The sequence below is a fragment of the Montipora foliosa genome, chromosome 1 (genome assembly GCF_036669935.1).
Source record: "Montipora foliosa isolate CH-2021 chromosome 1, ASM3666993v2, whole genome shotgun sequence".
Taxonomy (NCBI): domain Eukaryota; kingdom Metazoa; phylum Cnidaria; class Anthozoa; order Scleractinia; family Acroporidae; genus Montipora; species Montipora foliosa.
The window spans coordinates 51543071-51558070 of record NC_090869.1 but is presented as its reverse complement, the minus strand read 5'-3'; the positions used below and the strand labels follow the sequence as shown (position 1 = coordinate 51558070).

The 15000-nt window shown below is 40.6% G+C and overlaps 1 protein-coding gene across 1 annotated transcript in view; it reads left to right on the top strand.

The window, feature by feature from the left end:
- LOC138000759 (MAM and LDL-receptor class A domain-containing protein 2-like) overlaps nucleotides 1-15000 on the top strand; it is a 219297-nt gene that overhangs the window by 148347 nt on the left and 55950 nt on the right. The window contains exons 92-100 of the mRNA XM_068847403.1: nucleotides 42-280; nucleotides 1210-1476; nucleotides 3324-3575; nucleotides 5745-5962; nucleotides 6460-6652; nucleotides 8757-8948; nucleotides 9651-9740; nucleotides 11507-11835; nucleotides 13894-14112. Coding sequence (XP_068703504.1) covers nucleotides 42-280; nucleotides 1210-1476; nucleotides 3324-3575; nucleotides 5745-5962; nucleotides 6460-6652; nucleotides 8757-8948; nucleotides 9651-9740; nucleotides 11507-11835; nucleotides 13894-14112 — 1999 coding nt within the window. The remainder of the gene's footprint in view (nucleotides 1-41; nucleotides 281-1209; nucleotides 1477-3323; nucleotides 3576-5744; nucleotides 5963-6459; nucleotides 6653-8756; nucleotides 8949-9650; nucleotides 9741-11506; nucleotides 11836-13893; nucleotides 14113-15000) is intronic.

The following is a 15000-nucleotide window of genomic DNA, read 5'->3' as shown; positions in this document are numbered from 1 at the left end:
AGACCACCTCTGAATGCTAGGTACGTTTTTTTTCATTGGAGGTGTGGAAATGGTACTACGTGTGTCGATGAGAGCAAATGGTGTGACTTTTCGGATGACTGTGGGAACAATGCCGATGAAGTTTCATGTAAATATTACTTGGCACGCTGCAGCTTCGAAAAAAACCTTTGTTTATGGAGTCAAGGGACTGATGATGACATCGACTGGATCAGACACAAGGGCCGTACTCCATCGTCTTCCACTGGGCCATCCAGGGACCATACCTTTGGTACAGCAGCAGGTAGGCATTTAAGCTTCGATCACTGCAGCCTGTTTTTCAAAGAGAGTCCAAAGTAAGCTGAACTCCAATTGACTCACAGTGATTAGTTTATTTTCCTCGCTGATGAAATAATTGGATCTCTCTTGGCGTGCTTACCTTTCGTTTGCCAGTTGATCCGACCATTACACCATGTGTGTTTTGAAATTTGCACTTTGCTTTTTCAAACCATGAAAACAAGCGAAAATCCTCTAAAATGAGTGGTGAACGGATTGGTACAGTAATTTTGGAACCTCCGTTTCAAATTAAAAATGGTAGGTTTTGTATGAATTCTTATCGATTTTTTTTGGAAAATTACTGTTTACCGTATTTAAATTTCAACAAATCGCCCCCGGGAGAATTTTCTATCAATTGACGAGAAGCCTTGAAATTGTTCGAGAGTGGGACGGAATCGAATTCGGAAATAGACTATTATCAGCTCGCGAAGCAAAACGTCGATCTCTTACTTTAGGAGTCCTCAAGGAATAAATCAAATCGAAAAGGAGTCTTTTAAAAACAACTTCAAAAATAGTCTCAGGTACTGAAGCTGAATGGTAACGTGTACATCCATCATGTGGCGTCTTACGGGAGCTGTCAACACTCGTTTTAATCATGCAAGTACAAATAAATCTATTTGGACTGCACAGTGGATACGTTTTGATCAATCTGTCCCTCCATCCTTCTCCCTCCTCGAACTGCCAGGCACTCATGTGTGAGGATATTATCCATTCTATCATTCTAATGATTTGTTGGAGTGTATAGGCTTCAGGACGCCTTGTTTAGCTTAGTCATAGGTTAACCTATCTATTATTCATTCGAAAAAATAACCTTTGCAAGCAGTTCGATGCCTTTCCAGTGGCAACATGTCGTTGGGATACAAAAAGAAATTGCATTTGTTATCATTTATTTCTTAGGCTACTATCTTTACATGGAGGCCAGTGGCCAGAGGTTTGGGGATCGTGCCAGGCTTACCAGTCCAAATCTTATTGGGCAATGTAGTTTGCGGATGTTTTATCATATGTTTGGTCGCCATGTAAATGGTCTGGTAGTTTATATGCGCACTAAATTAAATGGACCACTAATAACACTTGGGAACATGTCCGGCAGTCTGGGAGACAACTGGATTCGATCTGTGGTGAATGCGAGCAATGGAAATCAGCCCTTCCAACTTATCATTGAAGGTCAGTTTAAATGCAATGGGTGTTAGCGCTGACTGAGTAAAAGTTGGATTCATTTGCATAATGAGATTTGGTATCGAGATAACTCATCCTAGCGTGGATTGATTGTAAGTATGGTGGTCGGGTTGTGTGTAATTTCGTGTGAAAGAAACTGCTGTAGACAGCTCTGAAATCAGTTGCAAAAGCTAGATGCTGAGGGATCAACGAAATTGTTTGACGCAGCCACTGTCAAATGTTAAGGCCGGAATAAGGCCTCGTTCCAAATAGGACGAGTATTTAAGGTGGTTGGTTTTGATGTCAGCTATTTTTATGTCCTGTTACAAGGCTGTTAAAGCCAGTTCTGTAATCGATTGACTAATCGAAAAATGGTTTTTCGCGTAAGTTAACTTTAGCCTCGCGAGATAATTAACTGTTGGAAATAACTGTGCAATTGCCTTGGTTTCGGATGGGATGGGAAGCAAAATTTGGGCTGTTTTTTTAACTGAATGCAATTACGTATGCTTGTTTTCTCGCGCATATCGTCTCCTGTTTGCATTAAGTGCATTTTTATTGGATCATTTGATGTCTGCGTCTGTCTTAAATTGCCACGAGAACTACCACAGCCTTTTGCAAAGGTAAACGCAAGCGCCAACAATACAAGGAATTGGAAAAAAAATCATTCCGTTCCTTGGCTCTTGTGTTGACGTGTAAACAGAGCAACGCAAACGCGAATGTTCTATGCCAATTCGGTTGAAGTTGAAACCAAGATGGCTCTCTCGCATTTTAAGTAAAAATTAAGTCCGTTTTGATTTTACCTTTGTGTGTAACCTTCCTTGCGTTGGCGTCCTTCGCGTTAACATTTCTTGCTTTTTCCTTCGCGTCGCTAGTGTGAATCAAGCTTGAATATTGTGCTACTCTCGTTATTGTGATGTTCAACAGAAAACAGTTCACTCGACCATCGGCAGATATGTCCAGAAATGCAAGTAATAGGCCTTAATAACATGGCGGCATGTTGAGTCCCGAGGGATTGAAAACTGTTGTTTTTGCGCACCGAAACTCGTTCCCAAACATTTCATCTCGACGCTCCGGGTACGAAATCTGCTGTCTGTGGCCAATATGGCCGCCACGCGAGTAAGGTCCATTAGATGAACGCGGATTTCAATAAGCGTCACAAGGTGTCCCCTTGCTCTTCTCCTTAACATCAACATCACTCTTGTCTCGGAGTACAGACAATAAACGTAACAAAGTGTCCCCCAAACGTTGCTTCTCAAATGAGGATAAGCAGCTGCGTGTACCCTAAGCTGAAAATAACGCTAACCTTTACCCTTACGTCATTGTTGGACTTGAAATAGGTAGCACTCGCTTGGACTTAAGGCCCCAGGAAACATTTCTTGCGGAAGCAAAATTTGCTTCCCGAGAAGCAAAAATGTTTCAGAATTTGTTGCGCGCCGAAGAAACATTGCGGGAAACAATGTGTCCACAACAGTGTTTCCTCTTTTGCGGGCGCTTTTTGAAGGGACACTTCCTGTTGGATGTTAAAATTCGGCGTGCATCTAATTGCTTGCATATCCGGACGTACGTTACCAACGGTGGTATCGTTTTGCCGAGACAAAAGAAAACATTGCAGAAATTAAAGACAAGACGGCAGCCTGTGAACGCAGATCTGTTTCTGGCTCACAAAATTGTTCGATCGTGCTAATTTTCATTTTTAACGAACCTTTTCGTTTTAAAGTGAGGTTCACGTCTCCGCTGTTCCTGGTTTAAGTTTCATTACCAACATAGCCGCCGACCGATTTTTGTCCTTGAACTTGAGCACAATAAAATAAAAATGAATGCAATCCATAGTTAACTTAAATTGTCGTTTCTTGTAGGTGTTAGAGGCAGGGGATATCAAGGTGATATCGCTATTGACGATCTTAGCATTGCTGTTGAACCCAAATGCCAACCATTCACTGGTTCTCTGCCAGGAGTTGGCTCAACAGTGACACCTGTTACCACGATTGCTCCAAACAACTGTATTCTACCAGAGGTTCCCTGTGTCAGCGATGGTAGATGTATAGCGACAAGCAAAGTCTGTGATTTCAACTTGGATTGTGCCGATGGCTCAGATGAAAGGTTCTGCCGTAAGTATGAATAATAATAATAATAATAATAATAATAATAATAATAATAATAATAATAATAATAATTGTGGGATATCAATGTTCAGTGTGACAATGTGATAGAGGCAAGAAGACCAGAAATAATTGTAATTGACATGAAAGAGCGAAAGGGGATAATCATCGATATTGCTGTACCAGCTGATGTAAGAGTAGGGGAAAAAGAAAGGGAAAAAGTGGAAAAATACCAGGACTTAAAGACTGAGATCGGAAGACTGTGGAAACTCAAAATGGTAGAAGTCGTACCTGTAGTGAAAGGAGCCCTTGGAAGTGTCACCAAACGATTTGATAGGTGGATTGGAAAGCTAGGGATTCCATTCAATGTTGGAGTAATGCAATGGGTGTTAGCGCTGAATGAGTAAAACTTGGATTCATTTCCATAATAATTTTTGGTATCGAGATAACTCATCCTAGCGTGGATTGATTGTAAGTATGGTGGTCGGGTTGTGTGTAATTTCGTGTGAAAGAAACTGCTGTAGACAGCTCTGAAATCAGTTGCAAAAGCTAGATGCTGAGGGATCAACGAAATTATTTGACGCAGCCACTGTCAAATGTTAAGGCCGGAATAAGGCCTCGTTCCAAATAGGACGAGTATTTAAGGTGGTTGGTTTTGATGTCAGCTACTTTTATGTCCTGTTACAAGACTGTTAAAGCCAGTTCTGAAATCGATTGACTAATCGAAAACTAGTGTTGTGGCAACTCAAAATGGTAGAAGTCGTACCTGTAGTGATAGGAGCCCTTGGAAGTGTCACCAAACGATTTGATAGGTGGATTGAAAAGCTAGGGATACCATTCAATGTTGGAGTAATGCAAAAAACTGCCTTGTTGGGAACTGCAAGGATATTGAGGAAAGTGTTGGAAATGTGAAGAAGAGATAATTCTGTTAGCCTTTGGTCATTTGTTAGGACTCGCCTAACAGAAGAAAAGACGGCAATGACAACAGCCAGAGCATGATGTTGAAACTTAATAATAATAATAATAATAATAATAATAATAATAATAATAATAATAATAATAACAATACCAATAAAAATATGATACAGGTTCTATATCCAATGTTCAACTCCGATGTTAAAAACTCTTAAAATACAACAAAAATGTACACATAAGATTGCATCATATAAATAAGAAATGAAAAATGTAATAGTAGAAGAGTCTGAAATTAGATCAATAATATCCCTTATGAAATAAATATGTTTGTATAATAAGATCAATAATGCACGCATTTTGCTTATTCCTTACCTATGATCGAAACGAATAGTTTCCATTTTGCCGTGCGTCTGTTAAGTAACAGGGAGCTTTAGCAACGGCAACGGCAACGAGAACGGCAAGGAGAACTTCATCTCAAAACATAAATTTGCGTCATTCTTATCACTCACTTCGTGACTATTCCAAGGAAATGGACAAAAAATGTAAAACGCACGTGCAGAGCTTGCAAAGCTTTTGCTTTTGTCCACCAAATATGAAAATTTTTGACGTTCTCGTTGCCGTCGCCGTTGACGTCTCTAAAACTTCCTAATAGGGAGCTTAAGCACGCGCGTTTTTGAGACGCGGACGGCAACCGGAAAAAAATATTTCGCGCGCTAGGACAGTGGTGTCTCCCAGATTTTTATACTAATCATCTCTAATGGAGAAAAGATACTTGGCAATGTAAATGTGGTTGTGCGAAGACATGTTAAAAAGGAAAACAGCTCACTTCCGGTTGCCGTCCACGTCTCAAACACGCGCATGCTTAAGCTCCCTAAAAGATCACAGAAGACACCAAAATATGGTAAGAACGTTAGTGACACTCGGCTATCAGCTCGTATGCCACTTGTTTGTTCTTACCACATATTGACGTCATTTGTGATCTGTTACTGAACAGACGCACGGCAACATGGAATCTATTTGTTCACTTGAGTTACGTGAAGAAAATAGAGATTACTTCATTGAAAGCACGCGCGTACGGGATTTTCACACGAGTTGGTGAAGTATCTGAAATCGAATGAGTGAGGGCAGCGAACGAGTGAGATTTCTGATACAAAACCAACGCGGGAAGGTAAGGTTCTCCCTCGCGTGCAGAACAATTGGGGTAGATACGCAGACTCCTTTAGTCATATATGTCTAATGAGGTACCGGCTTTCTTGTTCACAGCGAATACGTGCACATTCGAGAGCAATCAGTGCGGCTGGATAAATACTGACAAAGACCACTTTGATTGGAGTCGCAAGCGAGGCAGAACACCAAGTTTTGGTACAGGGCCCTCGGTAGACCATACCACTGGTACCAATCAAGGTTATTTCATGTATATTGAGACAACATTCGGCCGTATTGGAGACAGGGCCAGGTTGTTAAGCCCTCAATTCAAGAAGGTAAGGTTTTCGTTGTGTCCAAGATTGCAAGTAACTCGGTGCAAGCTCCAATTTGATAAACGTGACGAAGAATCTACTTCGGATTTATGGCAATCGAGTGGACGTTAGCGATAGGAATTTTGTTATTTCCCCCATTCACACAATGCAATACGTTTTGGAGGGTTCTTTACATAAAAAAAAAACAATACAAGTTATTAATTTTTCGGACTGTATCGTGCTTCAGTGAACTGGATATCCATTGCTTTAATGCAAATAAGTCCCCTCCCCCCCCCCCCCCCACCCCCCCTCAAATGAACTGTATTATGGAATAGCGAATACTTCGGGGAGTTTCAAAGCAATCGGCAGGCATCACATTACGTGTAGCCGTGGACCCCCCAACAACTCCCGACGGTGTTGGAAGTAAGTTGTCTTTGAATCACATAAATATTCAGCATACGTAGTTTATCCTAAAAGAATTAATCACCGCATTAGGGTTTTCTCTTCTTTTCTTTTACAAGGCGCATTCCAACTGTAAGATGACTTTCTGGTACCACATGTATGGCTCCTCCATTGGATCGCTCAGTGTCTACGTGAACACAAGCAATAGACTGACGCTCTGGTGGAGGAAATCTGGTAACAAAGGTAACAGATGGCTGCAAGGAGTCGTTGGAATTGGAAAGAAGAGCCAACCGTTCCAAGTTCTTTTCCAGGGTAAGGGATTAATGTAGGTAACTAGAAGCGTTCCGTTACTTCTAGTGTATTGCTTTCTCAGAGCATCCATATTTAGAATGCCTTCTGTCGCAACTTATTGTCAATATAGCCAATCAATACGCAATGCCTCTTATTACGTCACAGGCGTATAAATGAAATTGGCAATTTACAAGGGAGATAGCAATTCAAAAATAACGAGCGATGAATTGGCCAAGTTCGATGTATCAATATTCAAGCATAGCTACGAGGCTTTATGGTTAAATTTCACGGCTCAGTTCTGTTTTCTTTGTCTCACAAGCCTCAAGGGAGATTTCTAAACAAAACAATATTCAAATTTAACCATAAAGCCTCTTAGCCATGTGTGAATATTGATATATCGAACGTGGCCTATTAGTTATGTACTGTTTAAAAGACGAGCAGCAGTTTTTTGACCGGATAAAACACGTGCTGCGAGTTTTTTGAACGCCTTCAAAAACATTCACGGTTAGGACCGGTTTTTGAGGAGAATAGAACAGGTTGTTGTTGTTGTGATTTCGGTCTTATCGGAGTGTCAGATTCCCAGTACAGCAGTTGGGAGGGGCGGGGGGTATCAAAATAATATTGACTGAGGCGCCTCACCACAGAGAAAGATGTGTAAACCACCATTAGACTGCATGTGATATGTGCGGTGTATACCCATTACCGTTACCATAAGTATCAGTTGTTTACTCGTAGTCATAAGTTCCTGATAACAGTCAGTGTCTTGAGCACCTCTACTGAAGACACAACGCAGGAATGTCAAATCTTTGGATCGCGATTGGTAACTTTGGAAGTAACGTTCATAAATCTTCTAACTTGAGTAACATCGAACTGTGTCCAAATAGTAGCGTTTTGGTGAATCACGTAGTTCTTGTGAGATGTCTGTTCCAAGTACCATGTATCTCAAACTGTAGCTCTGTTGGATAATGCGCAAGGTAAGGTCACAATTGTTCAGAAACTGTCTTCGATAGTTTGGCTTTTCTTTGTTCACTTTGGCTTTTCACAGCTACATGTATGAACTCATGGTAAAGTACGTCCAATTTTCTTAATTTATGTGCCTTGACGGTGGATCGCTTTGTATTGATAGTTCTCAGATTGTACGCTCGTCACGGATGGTCAATTTAATCGGGCCATCGACAGTATTCATAAATGGCCACCAAGAAATTACTCTTTTGTCTTTGTGCTAATTATCCTCACTAGCCTCGTTCGCACGAACAAAATCCAAAATAATTTTTACTCCAAAGTGAGGCTATGGAGGATGATTAGCACAAAAACAACAGAGTAATTTCTTGGTGGCGATTTATGAATACCACTCTTGCCTCCGTGCAATCAATATTTTGCTAAGCTCGTTTTCTCGCACCTTACTGCAACTTACGTTCTTTTCAGGGGGCTTTTCCCACTTCAATTTATGGCTCTCGTGCTTCCGGCTATAAATTGAACTTGAAGATGCGGGCCATAACTTTCAGTTATGCAACTTAAAGTGCTACTGTGACCGAAATATCAACTTTTCGTTTTCTTTGAATTTCAAAACTACGTTAACTACACACTAAGACATCTGTTTACTGATTTTAACTGGAATTTTTGCTATTTAATAGTCCGTCATTACTAATTTTAAAATCTTGAGAGAACTGGATCGAGGAGGAAATGACGTCAAAGACTCACCAGTTTAAGATTGCAATGCGTGTGTACGCGGCTGAATTGATATAATACAGCGCGGGAGTTTCGGGCTTTCAGACTTCTTAACTCGTTTTTTGCTCATGTAAACAAGCTGCATTTACACGCTGAAATTTTAAGCCAGTGTGTAAATGATATCACTTTCCCCAAATCCAACCCTTCTGAGGTCCAATGGGTCAGTTGTGAACTTGAGTAATGGCGGGCCGTGAAATCCGAAAGTTACACTCGAAGTAAACAGCCTTTGGATAAAAATCAAAGCTCAAACTTTTGCCAGTCAGGTGTTAAGCGAACGCACTTTCAAAATCTGAAGAAAAAAAAGAAAACGATTTTTGATCATAGTAGCACTTAAAAGCCTGGGCGCAATGTTATTTTTTTGGCGTAAATGACGAAAACCGAATTGGTTTCTTTGTAGGCATCCGTGGCCGATGGTTTACAGGAGACATCGCTATTGATGACATTCAGTTTGTTGATTGTGCCCTCCCCCCTGTTGTTAGCAGTTGTCCTGCTCAATCCAAAACCTGTACACGGAAATCTTGTGTTAGCAATGATTATGTCTGTGATTACAACGATGACTGTGGTGATAATTCGGATGAAACTCAATGTGGTATGTAAAGTTCCTTTGTTTATCCTGGTTTGTTAAGTTTTGAAGTCCAGAAAAGATTGATGAAATGCATAATTTTCTCCAGGTACCGCGCACCGGTGAGGAGGAAGTGCTGGCTTTGTAATGACATCTGAAAATGGTTAGACTTTCTAGTCTTCTCGGATGAGGACGATAAACCGTAGGCCCCGTCTCACAACCCCTCATTGTTCATAAACCTGTGGGACGTAAAAGAATCCACACGCTATTCGCAAAGAGTAGGGCATGGAGAGATATGATGATGATGATGGTGATAATGTGGGATCTCTTTTCAACCACTAATGTAATTAGTAATCAACAGGGCGAACCTCCATAGTTTTTGTGCTTATTCTAGCGTCGCTGGTGCAAACCAGTCTTAGCGGTTACGGTACTTGCCTTGATTATTTAATTTTCTGAGCCCTTCGCGAGTCCCTTTGTTTGCCTGTGTGTTGACTCTGCTTTCTTAAAATATTTGGAAGTAGACTTTTCTCCCTTGCAAGTGTCTCTTTATAATGATTATCATATGGCTTTGAATGTGTGTTGTTTACAAGAAAGATATACTGTCACGTTTTAACCGAAAACGATGGTTCAAAGCGGTCTTGCAAGAATTGTCACCACCCTCTCTCCTCCCATTCTCTCTGAACTTGAGACAACGGTGCTGGGTTTCCTCTCATTTAATTCTTCTTATAGGTGCGTACGCAACGAGATGTGACTTTTCTCGAGGATATTGTGATTGGACACAGAGTAGTGAAGATAACTTTGACTGGCGGCGAAGGAAAGGTTGGTGCATCCTATTGACCCTCTTAATTGGTCATTAATAACTTTTGAATTGTGAAAACGACGCCGGTCCGCGAGAGTTAGAGGCCCACGTTCACCCTACAGGCATTGCGTGCCGCGGAACAATTTTCGTACTTAAAGGCCCACATTCGCCCAAACGTCATTGCGCACCGTGACTGAATTTTGTGTAACACGAAATTACCTAAATATCTGACATGTTGTTTCCTGCGTGATTCGCCTGAGTGCCTTTAGCCAATCACATCACGTATTTCGACAAGTCGTCATTTGAAAAACAAAAACAAACGACCGCAATGAGTTTTGGGTGAAGGTGGGCCTTTAAAAATCCCGTCAAAGCTGAAATTCATCCAATCAGATCGCTGCAATAAGCAATGCGAATTTCCATAACAAAAGCAGACGGTCGAAAAGCCTCTCGGATCGAAGGTGGCCCTTTAATCAAAGTCTAGGAGCATTTCTTTTGGGACATTTTTAGTATTACATTCAGTTTTCAAGCGAAGCTATGATCCTCGAAGTTATGAACGCAAAGTTTAACCTGTTAAGCGCAAGGTTATCGTTATCTAATCAATCAGCCGGGAAAAAAAGTACAGTACTGAATTTTGAAAGTGCATTGCATAAGCTCTCTCTGAAAATTTCAACGCGATATTCCCGATAATCTCTGAGCAATGATGCTTTGAAAATTCGAAATTTTAAAAAGAATGTATGGGGTGATTAGTGCTTTTGCCACCCAATAATTTATCAGTTTTTGATGGCTAATAACTGGCTCGTTATGAAAGCTAAAAGATTTGGAGAGTTAACAAGTCTAACAATTTAAGTTCTTTTACTTTTTGAAGTCAATTTGTATATTAGAATAATGCCTTTTGTGAGCAAACTCAAATGTAAATAACGACGTCAGGAAAGATTCCCTGATATGATTGCAAGGTGATTGTAGCATGCTTGATTTCAAATACGATTTGAATATTGTATGGATGAATTCTACATTTCAATACGGTAAATCCCTGCAAGTAAGAACCTTCCATTTTAAAATTTAGCCTAAACCGATTCTTACATAAATGGTAATTAACAAGAGTTTAGTCTATCTATTTTCTTAAATAGAGCTAATCGGCTAACTCAATGTTGTACCCAATTCAAATCTCCCGGGATTAAGATTCTTTGTGTATTGTATTTGCATGATAATGTAGCATTCATATTTAAATGATATGGAAATACCTACGTTTCATTCCCAAAGGGTTTGAATTGGGTACAACATTGAGTTAGCCGATTAGGTCTATCGGTTCTTATTACCTGAAGGAAACAATGGCGTTGTAGAAAACAGAATTTAGTGGTATTCGGCCTTTATCCCCTATACAGCAGCCCTTTTTCCTCTATCCCTTAGAAAATATGAACCTGTTTCAAATGTTAGTGTCAACAGGTTCTTGTTTAGAGGGCGTCTAACCGATAAATTTTAGGCTAACGTGTTCTTAAAAATAGGTTGTTACTAGCGGGGTTTTACTGTATAGTAAGGGGCATCAATGGAGTTAGTGTGAATCGTGATCATATCTGGGTGACGAAAGAAAATGAAAAGAACATTCATTTGTCACTAACATCCAGTTTCGTGTTTTCAAGCCTTTCAAGCCGAGTTATATGCGTCAAATGAAAACAGAATGTGTTACTCTAACCGATTTTGTCTTAAGGAACAGTCGTTTATAAAACAGTGCATTCAGCGCTCCAGTTTCCAACATGGCGGAATCTCATGGTATTTATTGTCCAAACAGGTGCAACAGCCTCCTTCAACACTGGTCCGCCATCCGACCACACCACTCAGAATGGTTACTACACGTACATTGAAACATCTTGGCCGCGAAAATATGGTGACAAAGCATGGCTTGTCAGCCGGAACTTCCAGGGAATAGTCCCCGGTTCAAGTCCCTGCAAGCTCCGGTTCTTTTACCACATGTACGGTGACTCAGCGGAGAGCCTTAACGTGTACATTAGGACCTTCAGGAATGGATCGGCCCAACAAAGAGTCTGGAGAAAAGTTGGCTCGCAGGGAGCTATTTGGAACAGGGCTGTTATTCAGCTGTCTTCAAACAAAGACTTTCAGGTTTTTGTTGTATTTTCTTATCAATTTTTGACAAATTTACCTTTTTTGCAGAAGCCAGGAATCCTTGCGGGAATGACAGAGTTGCGCCTACTTTCCTTGAGTGGGTCGATCCTCAAGTTAAATAAGACTAACTCCTAGATAGATTTCACCATCTCAAAGCACCCAAATAAGGCAAATGACGTTTGAGACACTATTTCAGCAAATGGGTTAAAAATAGAGTGCCTTGCGTGGAGAGTTTTCTTCATTCTGTCTTAGTTGCCGAGTTGTAACATCAAAAGGGACTCTGGTCACTCGGTAACATTTCTTTCCGATATCACTTTCCCACGCGAAAGTAGTTAATTGAAAATGTGAAACACCGCAGTTAACAAAATAGCGAGACTGTTCAAGATACTGTCCTTAGGATTGGTAAGAAAGAAGACAAAAGTAAAGTCAGAAGAATTTGGCACGTCCTAGCCGAGCATAATAGGCTTTGCAGACTTTAGACAGAAAATATTGTTTGATTTTCCATCGGAAAAGGTATGCAGATACTTTTGGAGAGTCAAAACAAGTGAATGTTTCGGGGTAGACTTTCATATGCCGGACCAAAATGGCAGAAGACGAAAGAACCATTGTTATTCTGACTAAGTATTGTTGTGTTTGCTTTGTTCTTTTGTTTCATGGACGTTAATTATTCCGGATCCGGTATATGAAAGACAAGCCATGTTTTGGCGTTACAGCCTCTTTGTAGTGTTTAATTGTCGTGCTCGTTTATCATGAATTAACCCGCTTTTTTGCCGTCCAAGCTTTCTTGAGAGGCAATGAGTTCTTAGAGTGAAAGGAAAACCTGGTTGTAACACAGGATATGCATTTAAACATTGTTGTGGTTGGCATGGGTCGCTTGACTCTTGACTCAATCTGTGTTACAACTGATGATGGTTGAAGGTTCCTTCTGTAATGTACAGTTCAATCCGAGTTGCGTGGCAGACAAAAGCGAGTTAATGTTTGAAAAGATATGTATGTAGAGATTGAGATGGCCGTTGCAGCCATCGGCAAACCACACGCTTTTTCTTCGAAAAATAGAGTCGTGATCCTCGCACTTATTAAAGTGCCCCTGTGACCAAAAAATCAATTCATATTTTTCTTTGGATTTCAAAACTATGTTAACAAAATACTAAGTGACCCACGTTTTAAGCCTTGATTTCAAAAAGACACCTCTTTATTTTAACTGTAATTTTCCTATTTAATGGTCCGCCATTACTAACATTATGTTCTTGAGAGAGCTGGATCGAGGAGAAAATGACGTCAAAGGCTCACTAGTTTAAGAATGCAATACGTGTGTACGCCGCAGAATTAATATGCAGCACGGGGGTTTTGGGCTTTCAGACGTTTAAACTCACGCTTTGCATATATAATAAGCTGCGTTCACACGCTGAAATTTTAAGCTAGTGAGCCTCTGACGTCACTTTTCCCTGGATCCAACCCTCTGAGGTCCAATCGGTCAGTTTTGAACGTGAGTAATGGCGGACCATGAAATCCAAAACTTACACTTGGGATAAAAATCAAAGCTCAAAATTTTGCCAGTCACGTGTTAAAGCAAACACATTTTCAAAATCTGAAGGAAAAAAGGAAGTGGTTTTTTTGATCACAGGGGCACTTTAACTGAACAATTTAAGCAATTGTCTCCTGTAGACACCTGAAAAATTCATGCGACTTCAACGGGATTCGAACCCACGACCTCTGAGATTTCGCACTTGCCAGGACAATAACTTAAATTGTCCAGTTAAGTGCGAGAATCACTTCTATCTTTCGTCTATAATCCGCTCTTCAAATAAACAGTTCTTTCACGCTGTTTCTTGTCATACATGTCCCAAAAACGCTCGTATTCCAGCTCTTTGACAGACACACGTTTAAGCCACATAAGTGTCATTTACATGGAAAAAGTAACCTTTGTTTGTTTGTCTTCATTTATTTACTTTTTAAAGTTGCTTTTCAAATTAAAGTTAAGGATGAAACTCTGGAACGCGGAACTGAATTTCTCCAATGGTAAACTGAATCGTATTCTAATTTTCTTTCCCACAGGTGATCATTGAAGGTGTACGTGGTGATAGATACACTGGTGACATTGGAATTGACGATGTCTCTTTCACCCCAGGCTGTAATCAGTTCAATGGTCAATTGCCACTCGCTCCTCCACTCACACCAACTTCAAATCCAGCCACTACAAAACCTCACCAATGCAGTACCGCGGAATTTAACTGTGTTAATCAAGGCTCTGCAGCTTGCATCCCAAGCACACAGGTAATGTATCCTATCCTCCATAGGAAGGGCTAATCGTTTAGTTTACTTGGATGGGTACCAATAAGAGACTTCTCAGTTGAAGCAAAAGCTTGGGCTCATCACTTAAACTATCCTGGCCGTTAGTCTTGGTCGTAAAATAATCGTAGAAAAATTGTTTCATTTGCTTTGATATTTGCTTTTAGTGGGAAGGGCAGGGGGAAATAGCGGAGGGTCCTTCTCAATAGCTCTCATGGGTCCAAAGGTTAGTATGAGACGGCCGGATCGAATCTCTGGAAATAGGTGTCCATTTTACAATGTCCCATCTTTCTTCAAAAGAAATGCTGCGAGATTTCTATCTAAATACATAAAATATGATTGAAGTTTTCAGAGGGCCAACACATTGTCTCATGAAGATCATATTACAATGCTTTTTGGACGGTTGTCGAAATTGGCATGGCCCAGAAAGGAGTGATCGAAACAAACTCGAAAACGTCTGTCCCCGAACTTAGTTCAGTTATGTATGCCCTTCTTTCATCAGCGCTTGTAGCTCAGTGGCAGCATAGTTAGTGGCAGAGCATCCAAAGTGGTATTCAAAAGATGATAGGATTCTACGTATGCAAAAGTCCACAACCCAAAGGTCTCGATCTACGATGGAATGCGGCCCATCAGTTTCTGTATTATCTATTTTTAGGATGGCTACTGCTAGACTTTTGAGGGGAAAAAAACCTGCCAGTATCTTGTCCCTTGCACAAGCCATGATTTTGCATTAAGCACGAGCATTCCCTCGGGCGGCTTCTTGGTTTCAAACCAATCAGAAGCGTTGCGTTCTAACTTTAGATAATACAGTGAACAGATGGGCCAAGGCGAAATGAGAGAGAGAGAGACTCTACTAGGTTATGGGCCTCTACG